Source organism: Pocillopora verrucosa, chromosome 12 (assembly GCF_036669915.1).
Source record: "Pocillopora verrucosa isolate sample1 chromosome 12, ASM3666991v2, whole genome shotgun sequence".
NCBI lineage: Eukaryota > Metazoa > Cnidaria > Anthozoa > Scleractinia > Pocilloporidae > Pocillopora > Pocillopora verrucosa.
This window is the reverse complement of record NC_089323.1, coordinates 5,625,914-5,648,835: the sequence shown is the minus strand read 5'-3', so window position 1 is coordinate 5,648,835 and position 22,922 is coordinate 5,625,914. Positions and strand designations below refer to the sequence as shown.

General features: G+C 38.6%; 1 protein-coding gene across 4 annotated transcripts in view; it reads right to left on the bottom strand.

Moving 5' to 3' along the window:
* The window catches only part of LOC131777793 (hemicentin-1), a 56,254-nt gene that overhangs the window by 801 nt on the left and 32,531 nt on the right, over positions 1-22,922 (bottom strand). For 2 of the 4 annotated variants that reach the window (XM_066159680.1, XM_066159682.1), the window contains exons 30-49: positions 22,386-22,706; positions 21,955-22,022; positions 20,984-21,212; positions 20,078-20,392; positions 18,545-18,841; positions 18,058-18,354; positions 17,577-17,873; positions 17,096-17,392; positions 16,208-16,522; positions 15,003-15,317; positions 13,610-13,906; positions 12,693-12,989; positions 12,211-12,507; positions 11,108-11,422; positions 9,907-10,221; positions 8,332-8,628; positions 7,425-7,724; positions 6,070-6,375; positions 3,679-3,972; positions 155-3,038 (exon numbers count right to left, since the gene is read on the bottom strand). In XM_066159680.1, the coding sequence (XP_066015777.1) occupies positions 2,647-3,038; positions 3,679-3,972; positions 6,070-6,375; positions 7,425-7,724; positions 8,332-8,628; positions 9,907-10,221; positions 11,108-11,422; positions 12,211-12,507; positions 12,693-12,989; positions 13,610-13,906; positions 15,003-15,317; positions 16,208-16,522; positions 17,096-17,392; positions 17,577-17,873; positions 18,058-18,354; positions 18,545-18,841; positions 20,078-20,392; positions 20,984-21,212; positions 21,955-22,022; positions 22,386-22,706 (5,861 nt within the window). In that variant the 3' untranslated portion in view covers positions 155-2,646. The remainder of the gene's footprint in view (positions 1-154; positions 3,039-3,678; positions 3,973-6,069; positions 6,376-7,424; positions 7,725-8,331; positions 8,629-9,906; positions 10,222-11,107; positions 11,423-12,210; positions 12,508-12,692; positions 12,990-13,609; positions 13,907-15,002; positions 15,318-16,207; positions 16,523-17,095; positions 17,393-17,576; positions 17,874-18,057; positions 18,355-18,544; positions 18,842-20,077; positions 20,393-20,983; positions 21,213-21,954; positions 22,023-22,385; positions 22,707-22,922) is intronic. The other 2 variants (XM_066159681.1, XM_066159683.1) reach the window with 2 other exon arrangements.

Below are 22,922 nucleotides of genomic sequence, written 5' to 3'. Positions count from 1 at the left end.
ATAAGTATAAAGAGGGCGGAGGGGAGGGAGGCGTGAGGTGTACGCACCACACCCCAAAGAAAAAAAGGTCAGTAGGGCATAAATGTAAGTAAGACACTAATTCATTTCTGTTCACCATCCTTATCTTGCCTTAACACTTTTAACGATTACTTACCTCAGAACCTCTTCCTGTAAGAGTTAATCCACAAGCTTCCCTAATAATAAGGAAAAAAAGAAAGAAAAAAAGAAAAAAAGGCAGTGAATAGGGACACTTGGGAACGCAATGCCCGGACCATACCACGTGATTATAAAATTCACTGATTGGATTCCTGGCCTTTATTGACGTCCGTATCAGTTCTAGTATGGATGTTGAATCCACTGAGCTCTACCATGCCATTATATGATATTGCATCTTTCGAAGGCCATACTGGTGAAAATTTATTGAGTTTTTTCCTCTAACTTTGCAGCCCGGGTTGTTCGGATAAGAGTCGGGTCAGGCTGAAATATCGAAGTTATTGTACAAAATAGGTATTGCTGACAAGTGCTTTTATGTGAATTCATTTCTGTTTCAGTTGTAACATCACAAAGATCATGTTATCTAATTTATTAAGTTCTATCGAAGCCCAATCATTTGGCAAACTGATCTGATAACCTGTCCGGTCATAACTGCTCCTTGAAAATCTTTCTTCCCTGAAGGAAAATAAAGTAAACAACTTTAGGTGCATAAGGTTCATTTAAGACCACGTATGACCATTTACGACTATTTCATATACAGCTGTTGCGAGAAAGGTCATGTGTTTGAAAAAACAGGAGTGCAAGGGACAATCTCGATAGGAAATCTGGGTATCCGGTAATAAGTCAATAAGTCAAATAAGTATGTAAATTCATCCAAAAACAGTAATGTCTCGTACTTACAGCGATGTTTACTCAGATCTCCCTGAAATCCCGAGGACCAGGAACCGTGACTTGTAAATTACCGACAATGCCTCTCAGGTTTGTCGCTTGGACTTAAAGATTTTTTTGCAACAAATATTCTCAAAATATCTGTGTATGCATTTGTGACTGTCAAAACTACGGGGGGAATTCGTTTTAAGGTAAAGCGTGACAAAGAGGATGTGAAGAAACCTTCCAAAATACTGGAATGAGTTTACTCCTATTCACCATGCTGACAATAATGAGAAAACCTTTATACGGTATTAATTGATTTTTTATTTGGGCTACCCATAAATAAACACACATATAGTCTACATGTGTATATTTATTTCATTTTCTCACAAAACCTCTTCCAATGAAGAAATCTTTCTGGTGGATTATTTCGTTTTCTTACAATCTCAGAAAAAGTTGAAAGTCGACTATACTCACACTTTTTTTTTTTCATCTGTAAGAATTTTTAGTCAGGTCTGCAGATTACGGGAAACACAGTGTAACATAATAGAAAAATTTCTTTGCAGTGATGGCTTCGATCAGTTTCCTGCACTTTAAAACTAAATAAAGATGAGTTACCTGCTGTAAACACGCTGTTCATATGATTATTACGAAGTGACGTGCTCCTGCCCACAGTAAGTTGTTACCTTTCTTCTCTTCAAGCGTACATGTCCTTCTTTTTCTGCTGTAGGCACTGGATCGCTAAGTACTGTCAAATAATCAGCTCATTTGAAGACAAATTCCAAACGCCTATGTTTCTCTTAACAATCTTTAAGCGTATTCAGTGTCATGATTTCATTACCTTTCATTCAAGCAAATAAAAAGTACGTCGCTATATGTTTTCTAAGGTATAATCCACCCACATAAATAAACATAAACAGAAAACCAAAAATGTTTTGCCGCACTGAAATACATCACGCAACATAGAGTATTATTTTTGAGAAGTGTACTTACCTCAGATCAGTGGAAATTTCGTTAAAACCCAGTTATGCAGACAGTGAGGTGTTAAGAAATCAAGCGACATTAGAACATTGCAAAGCGTGGTTAACAACAATATCAACCCGTAAACGTTCTTGATCCTGGTTAATCAAAAACATGTTTAATTGGAATTAAAGAATCCTTAAATTCGCACTTTAAGATGTCCTCATCTACGACCACAAGGAGTCTTAAAGCGAGAATCTTCAGATGTCTAAAGTGTGCACTTTAAGCAGCCTTAAAATACACACTTTTAAGTGTCTTAGGGTGAGCAACTCAAAGAGCATTGAGGTGTGCACTCTTGAAAGCCTAAAAGAGCGCACTTGAAAATGTCTTTAAGTGCACTCATTACAGGAAACAGAACGACCCCGAGCCTGATTTAAGGTTCATTACACTTAAAAGAAACCTCCACTTTGAAGTTCAAGATGTCTTTTAAGAGTCTCGAAGTTTACACTCTAAATGTCTTTAAAGTACGCACCACAATTTTTTTTCTATAAAGCGCGCTGTAAGTTATCACATAGTGCGCATTTTAGAAAGTTTTTCATTCAAAGTCTTTCAAGTACATTTCACTTAAATGAGTCTTGAAGTGCACACTCTTTGGAATCTTGGGAAGAGGGGACTTCAAAGAGTCGTGAAGTGACACTTACGGAAGGTTTTAGAGTGAGCACTTTTATAAGAGTAAAAGCACACTCTAATTTTCTTCGATAGCTTAAAAGCCGTGTGAAAAAGTAGCACCAGCGTAGAAATATATCGAATTCTTCCATTCAGTTAAAATTTCAAACGATACGAGTCAAAATGCTTTGTCATTGATAACATTATAAATGCTATGAAATAATACTTTTTGGACCACTTACATCCACCTTTGGTTGTGGAAGATTTGGACACACTTAGGGGACCTTCCCCCTTTGCAGTTGAAAGCGAAACTTGGAATGAATACTCAGTAGATTCCTTAAGACCAGAAATAACTTCTTGATATGTATTCTGAACATTGACTGGCGTTACAACCTTGGTATCCACCTTGCCATCGGAGTTTGCGTAGTAAATGGTGTATCTGGTCGGAATTCCGTGTGTGGATTCTTCAGGAACTGCCAACCATTTAACTTGTATGCTAGTGCTGTTCAGTGTTTGTACAGAAACTAATGTAGGAGCCGCAGAGGGCACTGAAATAAAGACAGGACAACCACATAGTATCATTTTTTCTTTCTCGCATCTATCATGAGTTACTGAGTTACAATTGGAAAGCTTTCAGGTTAAGGAGTGTTAGGAGAAAAGGGAAATTTTATCAACACTGGCTACATAGCGAACGCAAAGCTTGGGAAGCAGATCGATGTCCGCATAGTTGCTGCACTCGCCCCGATTTCTCCAGAATTAAATTACAACGAGTACTGCTACTTCTGAGGACGAAATGGTGGCTCACCGCAGGTTACTGTTTAGCATCCCTGGAAATAGGGGATGACTTTTCATACTGGTCATAGAAGGAGGAAGTCGAGGAATTTACTGCCCGTTACAAACCGCGAGGCAAAAGTCAAATTTTACGCTTCCTTTATACTTTGGTACCGACCGCTGAACACCTCACAAATGATAACTAATCCAAGATTGCTATTTGAGGCCCTAAAAACTCACAATTTTAAGGGCATTGGGATATTTTGGTATTCTGGACACCTCCATCATCGATTATTGCAGAAGCGCCGCATTTAATGATACATACTGAATTTCCTGTCCCCAATTCGTATGGTAACTTGTCCCATTCTTTTACAGTCCTGGCCTCTAAAGGATTTATCGAAAGCCTTTTTTACTTACCGTCTTCGTCTGTTCGGACTTTGATAGGAAAACTTGCTGGTCCATTCCCTAAATTGGTGGCAGCTAAAACCTTGATGTCGTAAAATGTGAACTTATCAAGTTCTTCTAATTCAACAAATTTTCCAGATATTGGTGTTACTGACTCGTAAATGACATTTGTTTTATTTTTGTACATGACAGTATAGCGGATTATATCACCATGCTGTTTGTCCTTCGGCACCTCATTCCATGTAACATTAATGCTGGTCGAACTAGTGTTATAACCTTGTACATTCTGAGGAGGTGCACCGGGCCCTGTGAAAAGACGAAGAGGTGGAAAATTAAAGACATTTGTCACAGAAGTGGCGATTAATGTTCAACACTATCTGGTGGTCAAAGATTAAACACCTGACTCGCGATTTTGTCTCTTTGGCAGCTCGGAGGTATATGGCGCTTACTAACATATTGACTTTTGTGATATTTAACAATTGATTTTAATTAAGGTAAATGCGTGAAATAGCACGCCTCTGATAAACTGATAGAGATAGAACTAAAGCAGGCGGCTTGCGCACTCCGATTGCGTTGCATTGTGGTAGCTTCATTTTCAATATGGCGGTGAAAGCAGCAGAATTCCGCAGATTTTGACTGAACATTCCGTAAAAGTTAGGCCGTTCCGTTTTCCTTTCACCATAGGTAAATGTAATTTGATTTATTCTGAATGTGTAAAAGTATTTTTTGTTCGTATTTGTCGCGTATTCTATGGTTCTCAGGGACAAACGTGATCAAACGTGATTTTGTATTTAAATTTAGACCGGATTTTAAGAAGGTCAAATTTGATGTACGTCGTAGTTTGGAGCCTTCCAAAGATTTGGATGGCTACTTTTATCCTTCTTTAACGGCTCTGACCAAACGCTTTCAAACGCTTTCCAACGGTACATGTGTTTCCTGCATTTTAAGCGCGGGTGTTTAAGACCGATTATGGCCGAGAAAAGGCTTTTGTTGCGTTACACAGCGTTACTATTATATACTCAATTGTGTTGTAAATCTACTTTCCTAAGTAAAAGGAAATTAACTTATCGCGAGTGTTTTATGGTAAATCTACTATCTTGATCATTGAATGAAGGACAGTTATATTTGAGCTATGAACGGAGTCACTTGTCCAATTAATGACTCTACAATGCGCACGGCGAAACACCGGGTAAGCCGGAAAGCAAAAGGTTGTCGATCTTTAAAAGGTGTTGATAGCTTGAACGACTCCTGCCATTTTCTTGCGCTTTTAAATATTCTAACCTGAAAGCTTAGCTGTTATTAGGATATCCTTTAATGACTTCCATTTGCAATGTGATATTAAAGGTTAGTTTTAAGGTGTCATTTCCCCATCTGTATGTTCTTGAGGTTTGGCAAAGCCGGATGAGATTGTGTTACGAAAGATAATATTTTCATGTGTGCGCGCTATTTTTTTTTTTTTTTAAGTATCAGTCTCTCCCGCAGAAAATAACGTCAGAGATACGTTTGTCAAAACCTTATTCTAGGTATTCTCTATTCTTTAAGCATATTTGAAACTCTGTACGTTTTTTTAATAAACGTTGAGCGTGACGAATTTGGAACTAGGAGGCGTAAGGCCTCTCCTTTCGCGAATCCCGTATTCACCCGTTTAAGTGTATGACATGGAAAATAGTTCGTGTTTTAGAAGGTCGCTGCCTCTTTGGAATGCGTTTGCATATCAAGGAACGATTTCCCGTTAAATAACTCACGAATTTGATATTATTCACTCAGCCATCGGCTGTGTGTGTAACTGCTGTCATATAAATAGATTCTCGGGCAAGACTGCAGTTTCGATTCTTTCTGAATCTCTTCAATTGCCTCTTAACAACGAATTTGTCAAGGAGGAATAACAGGAGTCGCACAGGCCCGCCAACACTTTTTAACTTTCGAAGGAACGGCAATAAACAGTGAATTTTCATTAAATTCCACGTTTATTCACGCTATCTTGCTGCTACCAGAGATGTTCACTCGACCACGACAGGATGCAAATGACTTATTTTTCGTTTTACGACCATGATGCAACGCAATCATAGTGCGCACACCATCTGGAACTAAAGCATGTTCGATTCTAAGGAGAAGGGTCAAGAAAAATAGATTCTCTTAAGGTTTCGAAACTAAGAAGCAATTTACTGCTGGCTTTGATGTGGGTAAGTCCCACTTGACAAAATTTTTTTTTTGGTCCACATACATGGTATCACTCCCGCTAGATTTAACCAGTATGTAACTGTATTCATACGAGAACTGTTTTACTCGGAAGTGGACCCGATCCGATCTTTCTGATGTTGCCGCAACTTGTAATTAATAACAGAAAGCTATATCGCGTGATTTTATTTTCTATGGTCACATAATTGAAAAATACGGACTTACTGTCTTCGTTTGTTCTCAACGTCTTTGGGTTGCTGTAAATACCGTCGCCCTTGATTGTGGATGCCAACACAATGATGTTGTAATGCATATCCTTTGTTAGGCCGGTCAGGTTTACGTGCCTTGTTGGAGCCCTAACTAATTTCGAAAAAAAAGGCCCAGCAGATCCTATTGGTATCGCCCAATAGCTGACGTTGTAACTAATAATGATACCATTCTGTTCATCGGGAAAAACTTCATCCCATATGACAAATATGCTTGTTGAAGTCGTATGGATTGAACGTAAATTCTGAGGGGCAGCACTGGGTCCTGAAAATCAGTGGCAAGAAAATGATGATTTCATATCTTCATTCTTTAGCGGCGTTACGTTAAGATAATGAAAGCCATTTTGCTGAGTCTTGGAGTTGCATTCGTAAAGCAAATTAATGAATACTTTGAAATAGACATTTTGCTTTATAAAACACCATAGGACAAGAAAAATCCGAAGAGAAAAAACAACGATGATGACAGATGGCGAGGATTGACACGGATTAGGACTGACGAAATTAAAAAAAATTGGGCATGCTGAAAAACAACGTTCGTCCTAGTCAAAGGTGGTTCTTAACCCGAGAGAGACATGCTAAGAAATTCCATCACAAATCGCACTACAAATCCGATTTCATATCTGGATTAGTTACTTTGTCTCTCAGCCAAAAAAAGACCCTTTTTGGGCTCAATTTTCTCTAAGGTCAATTGTCAGACTGTCACATTGACAATTTCCTTTGAAACGAGGTAATCTAATTTATCTTTCAAATCAGAAGGTGCAGAGGGTTCTCAAGAGAACGATTACATGAAGGATACGGAATTTTCAATATTTTGAGTTGTAACTCGAAGTTAAAGAAAAAAAAAGGTTCCGTTCATGAGCTATAGACTTCGTTTGGAGGGGAATTACAAAGAACGTGTGATACAGTAGCCGCTTCGGACATTAAGCGTCTTGAAAAGGGACAATAATAGCGCCATAGCGCCCTTACTGCAAGATTTCCGACATTTCTGACGTTATTAACTTTTGAATAAAGCTGCATAATCAAACTTTCTCGCATAAAAAAAACGATAAAAAAAGATAACTTACAAGTCAATATTCATTCAAAGCTTCTCCAGATTTTAATTTTAAAAAAATATTGCTTGGGCAGAAGGTTTTTCCAAGGGAATTTTTTCTTATCTTTTTTTTTTATCTTCCACAATGTAACAACACACACGAAACTACTTCATTTAAGACTCAAATCAACTTCTTTCCAACTTTAAATAGCTATAACTGGAAGGTAGACACAAACATCAGTATTAAACGTGGACAGGAGAGTTTGTCCAAGAACAATACTCACTATCCTGGTCTGTTCTAACAACAATAGCAGGGCTACTGTCTGGTCCATCGCCTTTCGAAGTCGACGCACGTACTGTGATATTGTAATTGACGTACTCCCTAAAACCTCTTAATTCCTTTTGACTGTCATTGGGGCCAGCTATAGCAAAGACATTGTGATTCTCTGTTTGTGAGCGGTAAGTAATGGTGTAACTCGTGATGATGCCATTCTGATCAAAAGCTGGAACATCATCCCACTCTACCAAGATGCTGGTTGAGCTGGTGTTATGTCCTCTCACATTCACAGGGGCAGCCGATGGTTCTAAAATAAAGAGGATAAGAATCATTCGCTATGGCTGAGTCTGCGACATATCTCCCCTTGGCAAAGAAAAGCGGCTAACCAAATGATCATGAAAATACAACAATAGACAAGGTAAACTAAGCACAAAGAGAGACTTTTTACTATGTGGTAACAACCTATGAAAAAGAAAAGCAAAGAATGCCCTGGGATTATAATGAAAACGACAAATAACGATATTATGTAAAAATTCACAGATAAAAGGTATCGGTATAACCATACAGGAAGCAATAGATATACGCGCGCTCAAAATGGTCAAGGATTGAACATTATCTTCCATAATCATCCCGAGCGGTGATTAGACAACAAGGGCGTATAACTCTTCGGATTTAAAAGGCCATAACAGTGTTCATGTTGAAAACACTTCTAGCATGATTGACTCTACCTCACCACCAAATATTGCCAAACCATCATAGATTATCATTTTGTTTCATTCACTTTTAGCTTTTATCATTTTTTCTGTCCCTTTATCCCTTTGAAGGAAGGGGATAAAATGTGACTTACATTTCTTTCTCTCGTTATCATCTGAAACATTATGTTAATACATGGAACTAAAAGCAAAATTACTCACTGTCCTCGCTAGTACTGACAATAATAGGATCACTGGCTGGTCCGTTTCCCACTACTGTAGATGCAAACACCGTGATGCTGTAGTTAACAAACTCTCTTAGACCAGTCAGAGTCATTTGGCGGGGGACATAATACACTGTTGCACTGCTACTGTGTTTCTCTGTTAGTGAGTGATAGCTAATATTGTAATTTGTGATGATACCATTCTGTTCAGCCGCTGGAACTTCATCCCACGTGACTGAGATGCTGGTTGAGCTGATGCTTTGTCCAGCGACGTTCGTGGGAGGAGCAGAAGGCTCTGAATTAAACAGAAAGAACATAAGATACTTTGTTTTCCAAGGAAGTAGTCTAAGGGGACTTATGTAGAAAACGCCTGACGTGACATTTACTCTATTTTGACATAAAGTAAATAACACTTAAGAGGAAAATATGCTCATTGGAATAGGGGAAGGACAGAAATTTGAATTACATTAGCACTCATGGCAGAAATCGTATGAATAATCTGAATGGTTAACAGGAAACCGTAATTAAAAACAAACAAACAAACAAAAAACAGAATAAAAAAAATTATGTTAGTATGTAACAAACATCATTGTTGGAAAATAAATAGGATTCCGATTAGAGAATTAATAAATAAAACAAAGCAAAACAAAAATTAAGATATATCAAGTGCCTTTCGTCATTCGTTCGACTGCAAACGAGTCAACATTAAGATCCCAGACATTGTTATACATAAAATTATCTGTATAATCATAGGATGTAAAATTCATGTTTTCGGCAACATCTAAATCCTCTCTCATGGTTACATCATTCACTTTGAGGGAGGTTAGCTTGTTTGATCCTATACTGGCCGATGAGAGGTAGATCTAAAACGATTTCGGGTCCCAGAGTTCTTTAGATCTTAGAGATCTTATTGATGTGTTCCCTCCGGGAAGAGTTGCCAGCATTTTTAGTAAGTTGTTTATGGAGCAGTACGCGTCCATGACTTTTGTCGGCCAGATCTTGTTGCTTTCTTGTTGAGCCCCTTCTTTTTCTTAAACGACTTCATCAAGCCGTGAGTAATCCATGAAGCATGCTTTCCGTTTTTAGCTGACCCTAGAGGACACTTAATGTACAAAAACTTACGCAAAAGTATTGACATGCGTCCGAACTTTCAATTGCGAGAGAGCTCCTTGAGATTCAATACAAATATAACCGAAAATGTGTTTGGAAGCGATAAGCTTTATCTCCGGAGCTGATTAACTATGAAGCATTGTCTAAGTTAGAAGCACGCCCATTCAAACGACGTTTCTCTCATATGTGTCTCAAACCTTTTTTTCTGATTTCATTCGAATCCATCAATTTGAAGGAAGACGTTAGTACAAAAATGTCTAAAATGAATTGGGTCAGTCATTTTAACATTTGCAAGTTACAGTATAGATTTTCCTCATCAGATCACAGTGTATCTACAATACGTACTTTGAGTATCCTTTGGGAGTCAGACGCAATTACACTATGTACATTCTACGCTTTAATCACTTTGTATTACATTCTACCTTGAGTAACACAATAGAGAGAGGATATTAGTTCAACTTACTGTCCTCCTGTGTTCGCAAAAACTTGGGAACGCTTGGTGGTCCATCTCCTATTATAGTGAATGCTAAGACATCAATGCTGTAGTTTGTAAATTCATTCAGAGTCTGTAACGTCTTTGCTCCTCCTTCGTCCTGTTGTTTACTGCTGATATTGAGGAATTCGCTAACGATGCCACCATTTGATAAAGCTCGATAATTTAGTTTATATCCTAGGATGATTCCATTTCGATCATCAGTAGGGACAGGACCCCAGGATACATTGATACCTGTAGATGTCACATCGCTAATTGTGACTAGTTGTGGCGGCCCACTAGGCTCTGAAAGCAAAGAAAATTTATCGCAAGGTCTTGTAGATGAACTTTTTACGGGAAGCAAACTGAGGAGAGAACGACTAAAGGGGATAGCTTTTTGAAGAAACTGTGGTGCTGTCTCGGTGGGAAAGTATACTGTGACAGGGTAATTTGGTATCATCAACTGAGTTGATAACGTAAATTGGCCAATGAAAAGAGTTTCAAAGCTGACGTCTTGACTTTTCGGCCTTAGCCCCTTGTCAGAGCACTGACGAAGGCATAACGCTCGAAACGTCAGCTTTAAAACTCTTTACGGAGGTCAATTTACGTTGCCAACTCAGTTGATAATACCCAACTATCCTAAGCAAAGGATGGAAAATAAAATAAGCTGGTAAAGCGTCAATTTTTGCCAGAACTGAAGATTAATTCAGACAACTAAGAAAACTATAGCTAATTGCACCAGGATTCCTTATTACAAATATTATGTCAAAAGGATTTCCACTTCTCATTAGATCTTCGCTCATGACGGCCTTAACAGAAGATATAAAGTCTGTGTCATGTAAAATCATTGCATTCATTCCAAATGCAAATAAACTGTTAGAAAAAGTTTGATTATAAGCGCACGCATTACCTGCTTATTGTTCGAAGTTTTCCTCACGCGCAAAAAGACTACGCAACTCGCAAAATATCCGCTTGTATTACGTGTTAAACCATTAAATAAGGTGTACATTATTATTCTCAATCTGTCTCCCGCGTGATCATACGTTGTAAAGTCTTCTCGCACCACCTCTTACACATACATTACTCTCTATGGTGTGTACGAGGCAGAAAGGAACACAACAGCTGTTACAGCAAAAATAAAAGCACAGATTCTTGCATAAAACTTAAAAGGACTTAAAAACTTAAAACTTACTGTCTTCCAGTGTCTGCACAACCAGGGCAACACTTGCTGGTCCATTTCCAACTAAAGTGAATGCTAACACTCTAATGCTGTAGTTTGTAAACTCATTCAGATTATCTAAAGTCACTGTTTGTGTTTTATTCTGTTGCTGACTGCTGATATTGCTGAAATTGGCGACCATTTCACCATTTGGTAAGGCTTGATAATTCACTTTATATCCTTTGATGATTCCATTTCGGTCATCAGCTGTAACAGGATTCCATGAAACGGAGACACTTGTAGAAGATACAGCATAGATTGCGACAGTTTGTGGTGGGCCACCGGGATCTAAAGGCAATACAAACAAATGATAAGATTCGTTCAAGTATTAAACTGGCTATGGGAAATGTTGATACGGTGAAAATTGTGTTTTGCTGTTTTCTCAAAATAACTTATCCGATAGCGGCAACCCTTACCAGGAGCCCTTGATCACGATTCGTCCGCAGTTAGAAACCCTTATAAGAACTTCGTTTCAAATTAATTGACTTGGTTAGGAATAAGTTATAAAAAACGCGTGTAAAAGAAAGAACACATTTGAAGCCAACATAACGTTTACCATCAAAGAATTGAAGGTCTCCTAACGTTTCATTAACAAACGTCGATACGATGTGAGAGAAATGCACGCAACTAAGGTCTCCCGGATGCAAGAGATAGACTCAGATTCATAACCACGGTCGAACCTGAATTAAGTCGTCACCGCCAGGGAATGCTGGGGTGACCGCCTAAATATAGGGTTACCGCTTAATGGAGGTTCCATGGAATAGGGGTTTTATTTTTTAAAATGGACAGAGACAATATCGGTTATTATCCACGACAACGGCACCTGGGTAGTACCGAAGGAATTGTTAAATAATGAAAGAGAAGGCGCTCGCTGACTGGATATTCCTTCAGTAAAAGCAATGGAAGCTGATCAGACCCGGAGGACTTGCTCGAGTTAAGAGGGTGGCTAGTTTCGTGTACATTACATAGGATAGTTGACATTTTTCGACGATTATATAGAGAATATTACACGTTGGCGAGAAGTTATATATTATCTAAATTCTATGAGTTTTATGTTCGAGTGACATATCACTTACTGTCTTCGCCAGTAATGACAGCAATAACATCACTGGCTGGTCCAGGTCCTATCTTCGTAGAAGCGAACACTGTGATGTTGTAGTTAACAAACTCTCTCAGACCTATCAGAGTCACTTGGCGATCTGGATAATCCACTGTTGTACTGTTACTGTGATTCTCTGTCAGTGAGTGATAAGTGATGTTGTAACTCGTAATGATACCATTTTTATCAGCAGCTGGAACATCATCCCATGTTACAAAGATGCTGGTTGAGCTTGTGCCATGTCCTCTCACATTCAAAGGAGCAGCAGATGGCTCTGATATAAAAAGGTAAGAACTGCTTTAAACGGCGAAATAATCAATACCAACCTTCTTTTTGTGTCCCCACAAAAAAGAGTTACTGCCTATATTAGCTCTGGCGGTGGACTGAACAGTGTCAGCAGATAAGAACTGATTTCTGAAATGCAACGAGGAACATTAATCCAAAAGCAAAATTACTCACTGTCTTCGCCAGAACTGATAATAACAGGATCGCTTTCAGGTCCATTTCCTTTCACCGTGGACGCAAACACTGTGATGCTGTAGTTAACAAACTCTCTCAGACTCACGAGAGTCACTTGACGATCTGGATGATCCACTGTTGTACTGTTACTGTGATTCTCTGTCAGTGAGTGATAAGTGATGTTGTAACTCGTAATGATACCATTTTTATCAACAGCTGGAACATCATCCCAGGTGACAAAGATGCTGGTTGAGCTTGTGTTATGTCCTCTCACATTCAAAGGAGCAGCAGAAGGTTCTGAAGTGAACAATAAGTACATTTAACGGACTTTGCATACGCAGTGGTCAAACAGTTCTTAGCCTGAGAAGTTACACGTTTGCGGAAACCGCTGTACTGTACATTACTTTCGATATATGATATTAAAAAAAAAATAGGATTTGGAATTAATAGGATCGAGCTTTGGCATGGTCAACCGTTTTTTTAAATTTTTTGTCTTTTTTTGTTTTGTCTTTCCTTTTACATATTTTTTCCTTTCAGCTTACCCTCTTCTTTAAAGGATAGCTTAGATATGTTCAGAGTAAAATAATAATATACACATGTGAGAACGTTTGACGACGAGGCTTTTAAGCTCAAATCAATAGCAAGTCGAAATACAGAGGTGGGGCCCTCAACCGAAATTGAACTAAACCCGACAAAACCATAAATGAATCCAAAGAAACCCAATCACATTCTTTTCTTACACAACACCGTATTATGGTGCTTACACAGGCCTTTTAAGATCGAAGGCACAGCAAGCACAAAAATGAACAAAAACTCAAATGTAAGAGGTGCCTCGCATCATCTCGTTCCATATTCATACCAACGCCAAGTTTCTAACATGCAACGACGAACATCAAACTAAAAACAAAATCACTTACCATCCTCGCCAGTACTGACAATAACGGGTTTACTGGCTGGTCCAGGTCCTATCTTCGTAGAGGCAGACACTGTGATGCTGTAGTTAACAAACTTTTTCAGACCCGTCAGAGTCACTTGACGATCTGGAAAATCGACTGTTGTACTGTTACTATGATTCTCTGTCAGTGAGTGATAGGTGATGTTGTAACTTGTGATGATACCATTCTGTTCAGCCGCTGGAATATCATTCCAAATGATAAAGATGCTGGTTGAGCTTGTGTTATGTCCGCTCACATTCATAGGAGCAGCAGAAGGTTCTGAAATATATGAGTTAAGATCGGTTATTTTCAACGACAACGGCACCTGGTCAGTATCGAAGGAACTGCCAAAACTAATCATGAACAAAGACAAGGCGCTAACTCGACTACGCATTCCTTCAGTACAAGCGGTGAAATCTAATCAGGACTGGAGGACCTGCGCAGGTTCAGTTTTTTAAAGGCTGGCTGATTTCGTTTACGTTACATAAGATAGTTGACAGTTTGAGATCCAAGACATTGTTATACATAAAAATATTTGCATAATCCTCGGATGTAAAATTCATGTTTTCGGCAACATCTGAATCCTCTCCCATCTTTCATCTCTCAGTTTCATGGAGGTTAGCTTGTTTGATCCTTTACTGGCCGATGAGATGTAGCTCTAAAACGATTTTGGGTTCCAGGGATCTTTAGATCTTCAGAGATCTTATTAATATGTTCCTTCCAAGAAGAGTTGCCAGCATTTTTTATAAGTTGTTTATGGAGCAGTACGCGTCTATTACTTTTGTCGGCCAGATCTTGTTGCTTTCTTGTTGAGCCCCTTCTTTTTCTTACATGACTTCATCAAATCGTGAATAATCCATGAAGCATGTTTCCCGTTTTTAGCTGACCCTAGAGGGCACTTAATGTTCAAAAACTTACGCAAAGGTATTGACATGCGTCCGAACATTCAATGCGAGAGAGCTCCTTGAGATTCAATACAAATATAACCGAAAAGGCGTTTGGAAGCGATAAGCTTCATCTCCAGAGCTGATTAACTATAAAGCATTGTCTAAGTTAGAAGCACGCCCATTCAAAGAAGTTTCTCTCATATGTGTCTCAATCTTTTTTTTTCCGATTTCATTCGATTCCATCAATTTGTAGGAAGACGTTAGTACAAAATGTCTAAAATGAATTGGGTCAGTCACTTTAACATTTGCAAGTTACAGCATAGATTTTCCTCATCAGATCCCAGTGTATCTACAATACGTGCTTTGAGTATCCTTTGGGAGTCAGACGTAATTACACTATGTACATTCTACGCTTTAATCACATTGTATTACATTCTGCCTTGAGTAACACAATAGAGAGAGGATATGAGGATATTAGTTCAACTTACTGTCCTCCTGTGTTTGCAAAAACTTGGGAACGCTTCGTGGTCCATCTCCTATTATAGTGAATGCTAAGACATCAATGCTGTAGTTTGTAAATTCATTCAGAGTCTGTAACGTCTTTGCTCCTCCTTCATCCTGTTGTCTACTGCTGATATTGAGGAATTCGGTACCAATGCCACCATTTGGTAAAGATCGATAATTTAGTTTATATCCTAGGATGATTCCATTTCGATCATCAGCAGGGACAGGACCCCAGGATACATTGATACTTGTAGATGTCACATCGCTAATTGAGACCAGTTGTGGTGGCCCACTAGGCTCTGAAAGCAAAGAAAATTTATCGCAAGGTCTTGTAGATGAACTTTTTACGGGAAGCAAACTGAGGAGAGAACGACTAAAGGGCATAGCTTTTTGAAGAAACTGCGGTGCTGTCTCGGTGGGAAAATATAACAGGGTAATTTGGTATCATCAACTGAGTTGATAACGTAAATTGGCCAATGTAAAGAGTTTCAAAGCTGACGTCTTGACGTTTTAGACGTTTCGCCGTTAGCCCCTTGTCAGAGCACTGACGAAGGGATAACGCTCGAAACGTCAGCTTTAAAACTCTTTACGGAGGTCAATTTACGTTGCCAACTCAGTTGATAATACCCAACTCTCCTAAGCAAAGGATGGAAAATAAAATAAGCTGGTAAAGCGTCGATTTTTGCCAGAACTGAAGATAAACTCAGACAATTAAGAAAACTATAGCTAATTGCACCAGGATTCCTCATTACAAATATTATGTCAAAAGGATTTTCACTTCTCATTAGATCTTCGCTCATGACGGCCTTAACAGAAGATTTAAAGTCTGTGTCATGTAAAATCATTGCATTCATTTCAAATGCAAATAAACTGTTAGAAAAAGTTTGATTATAAGCGCACGCATTACCTGCTTATTGCTCGAAGTTTTCTTCACGCGCAAAAAGACTACGCAACTCGCAAAATATCCGCTTGTATTACGTGTTAAACCATTAAATAAGGTGTACATTATTATTCTCCCTCTGTCTCTCGCGTGATCATACGTTGTAAAGTCTTCTCGCACCACCTCTTACACATACATTACTCTCTATGGTGTGTACGAGGCAGAAACGAACACAACAACTGTTACAGCAAAAATAAAAGCACAGATTCTTGCATAAAACTTAAAAGGACTTAAAAACTTAAAACTTACTGTCTTCCAGTGTCTGCACAACCTGGGCAACACTTGCTGGTCCATTTCCAACTAAATTGAAAGCTAACACTCTAATGCTGTAGTTTGTAAACTCATTCAGATTATCTAAAGTCACTGATTGTGTTTTATTCTGTTGCTGACTGCTGATATTGCTGAACTTGGCGACCATTTCACCATTTGGTAAGGCTTGATAATTCACTTTATATCCTTTGATGATTCCATTTCGATCATCAGCAGTAACAGGATTCCATGAAACGGAGACACTTGTAGAAGATACAGCATAGATTGCGACAGCTTGTGGTGGGCCACCGGGATCTAAAGGCAATACAAAGAAATGATAAGATTCGTTCAAGTATTAGACTGGCTATGGGAAATGTTGATATGGTGAAAATTGTGTTTTGCTGTTTTCTCAAAATAACTTATGCGATAGCGGCACCCTTTACTAAAAGAGAGTAAGAGAAGACTCGCATTCATAAAAACAGTCGAACCTGAATTAAGCAGTCACCCCCAGGGCATGCTGGGGTGACCACCTAAATATAGAGTAACCGTTTAATGGAGGTTCCATGGAATAGGGGTTTTATTTGAAAAAAAAATTGACAGAGACAATATCGGTTATTATCCACGACAACGGCACCTGGACAGTACCGAAGGAATTGTTAAATAATGAAAGAGGGGGCACTAACTTGGCTGGACATTCCCTCAGTAAAAGCAATGAAAGCTGATCAGACCCGGGGGACTTGCTCGATTTAAGAGGGTGGCTAGTTTCGTGTACATTACATAGGATAGTTGACATTTTTCGACCATTATCTAGAGAATATTACACGTTGGCGGTAAGTTATATATTATCTAAATTCTATGAGTTTTATGTTCGAGTAGCATATCACTTACTGTCTTCGCCAGTAATGACAATAATAGCATCACTGGCTGGTCCGGGTCCTATGTTCGTAGAAGCGGACACTGTGATGCTGTAGTTAACAAACTCTCTCAGACCTATCAGAGTCACTTGGCGATCTGGATAATCCACTGTTGTACTGTTACTGTGATTCTCTGTCAGTGAGTGATAAGTGATGTTGTAACTCGTAATGATACCATTTTTATCATCAGCCGGGACATCATCCCATGTTACCAAGATGCTGGTTGAGCTTGTGTTATGTCCTCTCACATTCAAAGGAGCAGCAGATGGCTCTGATATAAATGAGGTAAGAACTGCTTTAAACAACGATATAATCAATACCATTTTTTTAATGAATATAAAAAAAAATAGTTACTGCCTATATTAGGTCTGGTACTGGAGAAGTATGTGTTGGTAGTTAAGAACTGATTTCTGAAATGTAACATAGAACATTAATTCAAAAGCAAAATTACTCACTGTCTTCCCCAGAACTGATAATAACAGGATCGCTTTCAGGTCCATTTCCTTTCACCGTGGAAGCAAACACTGTGATGCTGTAGTTAACAAACTCTCTCAGACCCATCAGAGTCACTTGACGATCTGGATGATCCACTGTTGTGCTGTTACTGTGATTCTGTGTCACTGAGTGATAAGTGATGTTGTAACTCGTAATGATACCATTTTTATCAGCAGCCGGAACATCATCCCAAGTGACAAAGATGCTGGTTGAGCTGGTGTTATGTCCTCTCACATTCAAAGGAGCAGCAGAAGGTTCTGATATAAATGAGGGAAGAACTGCTTTAAACAGCGAAATAATCAATACCAACCTTTTTTTATGTCCCTAAAAAAATTATTACAGCCTATATTAGGTCTGGCACTGGACTGGACAGTGTCAGCACATAAGAACTGATTTCTGAAATGCAACGAGGAACATTAATCCAAAAGAAAAACCACTCACTATCCTCGCCAGTACTGATAATAACAGGATCGCTTTCAGGTCCATTTCCTTTCACCGTGGAAGCAAACACTCTGATGCTGTAGTTAACAAACTCTCTCAGACCCATCAGAGTCACTTGATGATCTGGATGATCCACTGTTGTACTGTTATTGTGATTCTCTGTCAGTGAGTGATAAGTGATGTTGTAACTCGTAATGATACCATTTTTGTCAGCAGCCGGAACATCATCCCATGTTACAAAGACGCTGGTTGAGCTGGTGTTATGTCCTCTCACATTCAAAGGAGCAGCAGATGGTTCTGATATAAACGAGGTAAGAACTGCTTTTAACAGCGATATAATCGATACCACCTTTTTTTCTTATGTCCATAAAGAAAAAAATAGTCACTGCCTATATTAGGTCTGGTGCTGGGCCTAACTGTGTAAGCACATAAGAACTCATTTCCGAAATGTAACGAGGAACATTAATCCAAAAGCAAAATTACTCACTATCCTCGCCAGTACTGATAATAACAGGATCGCTTTCAGGTCCATTTCCTTTCACCGTGGAAGCAAACACTGTGATGCTGTAGTTAACAAACTCTCTCAGACCCATCAGAGTCACTTGACGATGTGGATAATCTACTGTTGTACTGTTACTGTGATTCTGTGTCAGTGGGTGATAAGTGATGTTGTAACTCGTAATGATACCATTTTTATCAGCAGCCGGAACATCATCCCATATTACAAAGATGCTGGTTGAGCTTGTGTTATGTCCTCTCACATTCAAAGGAGCAGCAGAAGGTTCTGAAATGAACCATAAGCATATGTAACGGACTTTGTATACGAAAGGAGTGGTCAAACAGGTTCCAGCTTAAGAAGTTACACGTTTGCGGAAACTGCTTAACTGTACATTACTTTCGATATATGATACAAAAAAAAAAAAACAAAAAAAAAACCCAAAGGATTCGGAATTAATATGTTCGAGCTCAGGTCCCGTCAACCTTTATTTTAATGTTTTGTCTTTCTTTCTTTTTTCTTTTCTTTTGCATATTTTGACCTTTCGACTCTTCTCTAAAGGATAGGTTAGATATGTTCAGACTAAAATAATATGCACATGTGAGAGCGTTTTACGACGAAGCTTTTACGTTCTAATCGATAACAAGTCGAAATACAGAGGTATGGCCCTGAACCGACATCGAATTAAACCCGAAAAAACCATAAATGAATTGAACAAACCCAATCATATTCTTTTCTTACACAACAACGTGCCATAGAACTTACGCAGGCCTTCCTATACACACTTCACACTTCACAGGGTAATTTGGTATCATCAACTGAGTTGGTCAACGTAAATTTGTTAATATAAAGAGTTTCAAAGCTAACGTTTCGACGCTTTTGACGTTTAAGACGTTTCGGCATTAGTCCCTTGTCAGAGCACTGGCGAAGGAATAACGCTCGAAACATCAGCTTTGAAACTCTTTACGGAGGTCAATTTACGTTGTCAATTCAGTTGATAATACCCAATTACCCTGAGCAAAGGATGAAAACAAAATAAGCTGGGACAGCATTTTGCTAGAACTGAAGATAAACTCGGATAAGTAAGAAAAACATAGCTTATTGCACGTAGATTCCTTATTAAAAAGATTTTATCGAAAAGGACTTCCTATTCTCAGTACACCTCCGCTCATATATATTAAAAAATAAATTAAAAAAAAAAACAGAAAGAAAGAAAAAAAGAAAGAGTGGACAAAGGAAATAACGGTTATCTTCCACGACAACGGCACCTGGCTAATATCGAAGGAATTGTTTAATAATGAAAGAGAAGGCCCTCACTTGACTGCGCATTCCTTCAGAACAAGCATTGAAAGCTGATCAGACCCGGGGGACTTGCGCGACTTAAGTTTTGTAAGAGGGTGGCTAATTTCGTTTACATTACATAGGTTAGTTGACAGTTTGAGATCTAAGGCATTGTTATACATAGGAAAATTTATTGCATTCTACTTAGAGTAACACAATAGAAAAGATATTAGGTTAACTTACTGTCCTCCAACGTTTGCACAAACTTGGCAACGCTTGGGGGTCCATCTCCCACTATAGTGAACGCTAACACGCTAAAGCTGTAGTTGGTAAATTCATTCAGAGTCTGTAATATCTTTGTTCTTCCTTCATTTTGTTGTTCACTGCTGATATTAAGGAATTCGGTAACGATGCCATGATTTGGTAATGCTCGATAATTTAGTTTATATCCTAGGATGATTCCATTTCGATCATTAGCAGGGACAGGACCCCAGGATACATTGATACTTGTAGACGTTACATCGCTTAGTGTGACTTGTTGCGGTGGCCCACTAGGCTCTGAAAGCGTAGAAATTGTATCATAAGGTCTCGTAGATGTACTTTTCCGGGCATTAAACGGAGGAGAGAACGACTAAAGGGGATAGCTTTCTAAAGAAACTGTGGTGCTGCGTCGGTGGGAGAGTATAACAGGGTAATTTAGCCTTATCAACTGAGTTGATAGCATAAATTGGCCGATGTAAAGATTTTCAAAGCTGACGTTTCGACCTTTTTTTGACGTTCTGGACGTTTTTGCGTTAGCCCCTTGTCAGAGCACTGACGAAGGGATAACGCTCGAAACCTCGGCTTTGGAACTCTTTACGGGGGTCAGTTTACGTTGTCAACTCAATCGATAATACCCAATTACCATGAGGCACACCTCTATCAATAGGTTCATTAGAACATGTGTACAACAAATGCAATTACCATTGTGACTAATCTTTCCTACGACTCGTTATACGTTCAGTAATGAAAAAACATCTCACTAGAAGAACTACACTGTAAGTTATACGGCAAATAATCATTGTCCGAGATTGTACAAACCATAAAAATCATGTTCGAAAAACAATTATATACAAAAGATGAACATGAGTAAAATAAAGTAACACTCACTATGCTGGTCAGTAGTCTTTTCCACCAAAGCACTTAAATTACTGACACCTTTACTGTTAAACGCCTGCATGGCAAACTCGTATGTAGTGTGTTCATTTAGTGATCCTACTAGAAGTGATGTCTTTTCGGCTCTATCAACACTTTCATTTGTCCAGGGTGGAGTGTCTTTAACCCGGTGCAAAACGTAATAGCCCAAGATGGCTCCTCTAGCCTTGTCCTTACTTAGCATCTGGTTTCGTAAAGTTTAAAAAAAAAACATTTATTTGATGAATAAAATACTTTTTACACATACTTAAGGGCGTCCAGTTGTTGTACTATACTATCATGAACAGTTCATGTACTTATTGATTCAATTTTTTTAAAATTAAAATTAAGTCTGAGTTTCCTTACGCTTAGTCTGAAGTGGATCTCAAAAGTCATTAAAATGAAATTACAACTGTAAACTAAAAACGCGACACAGAAGCCACAGGCAAGGGTATAAACGATGGTCTTGCTAGCTACATCGCGTCATCCGTGACATGTATACGTTAAATGGTACACAACAACACGGAATCTAACGGAGGGAGCTGAAAATAATGTCGTTGCTGACATCGCCGACATGTAAAAGTAAGCTGCTGTCCAAGTTAATTAAGAGCAGAGTCTCGTCTTGTCTAAGTCTACGCAATTTCAAATTTAAACCCGCAGAGAGCCGAACACGTGCATGGTTATTCGAAAACTAACGAAGCATTCAAGATTTAAAGTTTCGTCTTATCATACGTACTTTCGCATCATTTAGCATACTTGTAATTATCGTATTTAACACTGTACTTAACAAAACAGTTGTGTGAACTAGTAATTCAGGTTTGAAACTCTCCCTTCCTTGTTGTAAAATGTGGAGGGAATAAATAAAACATGTCAGTACTAAAACAACAACAACAACAACAACAACAACAACAAATCATTCGGAGATAAATGTAACGTCTGATAATTACCTGCCAGGAAACATTCACTGCAGTTGAATTGACAATAATCACATCAAAAGTCGGAGCTTCCCTTGGCACTGCAAAGTGAATTAAAAACTATATATATATATACATACAACTCTTTTAGTATGTCAATATATAACACATGAAAATTGTAGCAAAATTGTGTTTGCTTGATTTCCGCACAAAAGTACATAAACTAGCACCTGCTCACTACTGCGTGCAAAACTTTCGCAGTTAATACACACTTAGATTGTTGTATAAGTTTTCTCCACAAATTTGTGACACATGGCATACAATAGCCCTCATAAAGTAATTACCACAATTTCCAAAAAGTCTACACGCCCTTATCCCCTGTCATAATACTCCGGTAGCTATTATCGGTGTGGCTCCTTCCGTACACAGCAAAGAAATGCAGAGAGTGAATAGCATACATGTACCTTCTTCATCTGTGGTAACATTCAGAATATGGCTACTGTTACTTTGGCCAATTGTGTTTGTCGCAAACATTCTGATATTATATGTCGTCCAAGGAAGAAGACCTGTAAGAGAGGCTTTTGTGGAGGAACTGGACACCACACAGGCACTGCTTGAGAGTGATCCCTGACAAACAACACCCTTAAAGATCTGATTATCTTCACTGATCTCCACTGTGAAGTTCTCAATGGCACTATTTCCATCAAAACCAGCTGTCCAAGAGATATTCACCACCCGTGAGCCCTTTGAATCAACTGTCAATGTCTGCGGTGGGTCTGGCACCACTGTGGAATTAAACAATACTTCGTTACTCATTAAAATGTGCAATTTCACCAAATAGATGAAGAGTTTTAAAATCGTTCTACATTGGACAAGTTCCACATTAATGATACAGGAAAATAAATTCATTCTTCTTAATTATTTCCATAAGATTGTTACGGAGATCGAGTTTTTTTGTATATCGACTGTTCAGCTTTTGGAATGATTTTATCAATATAATT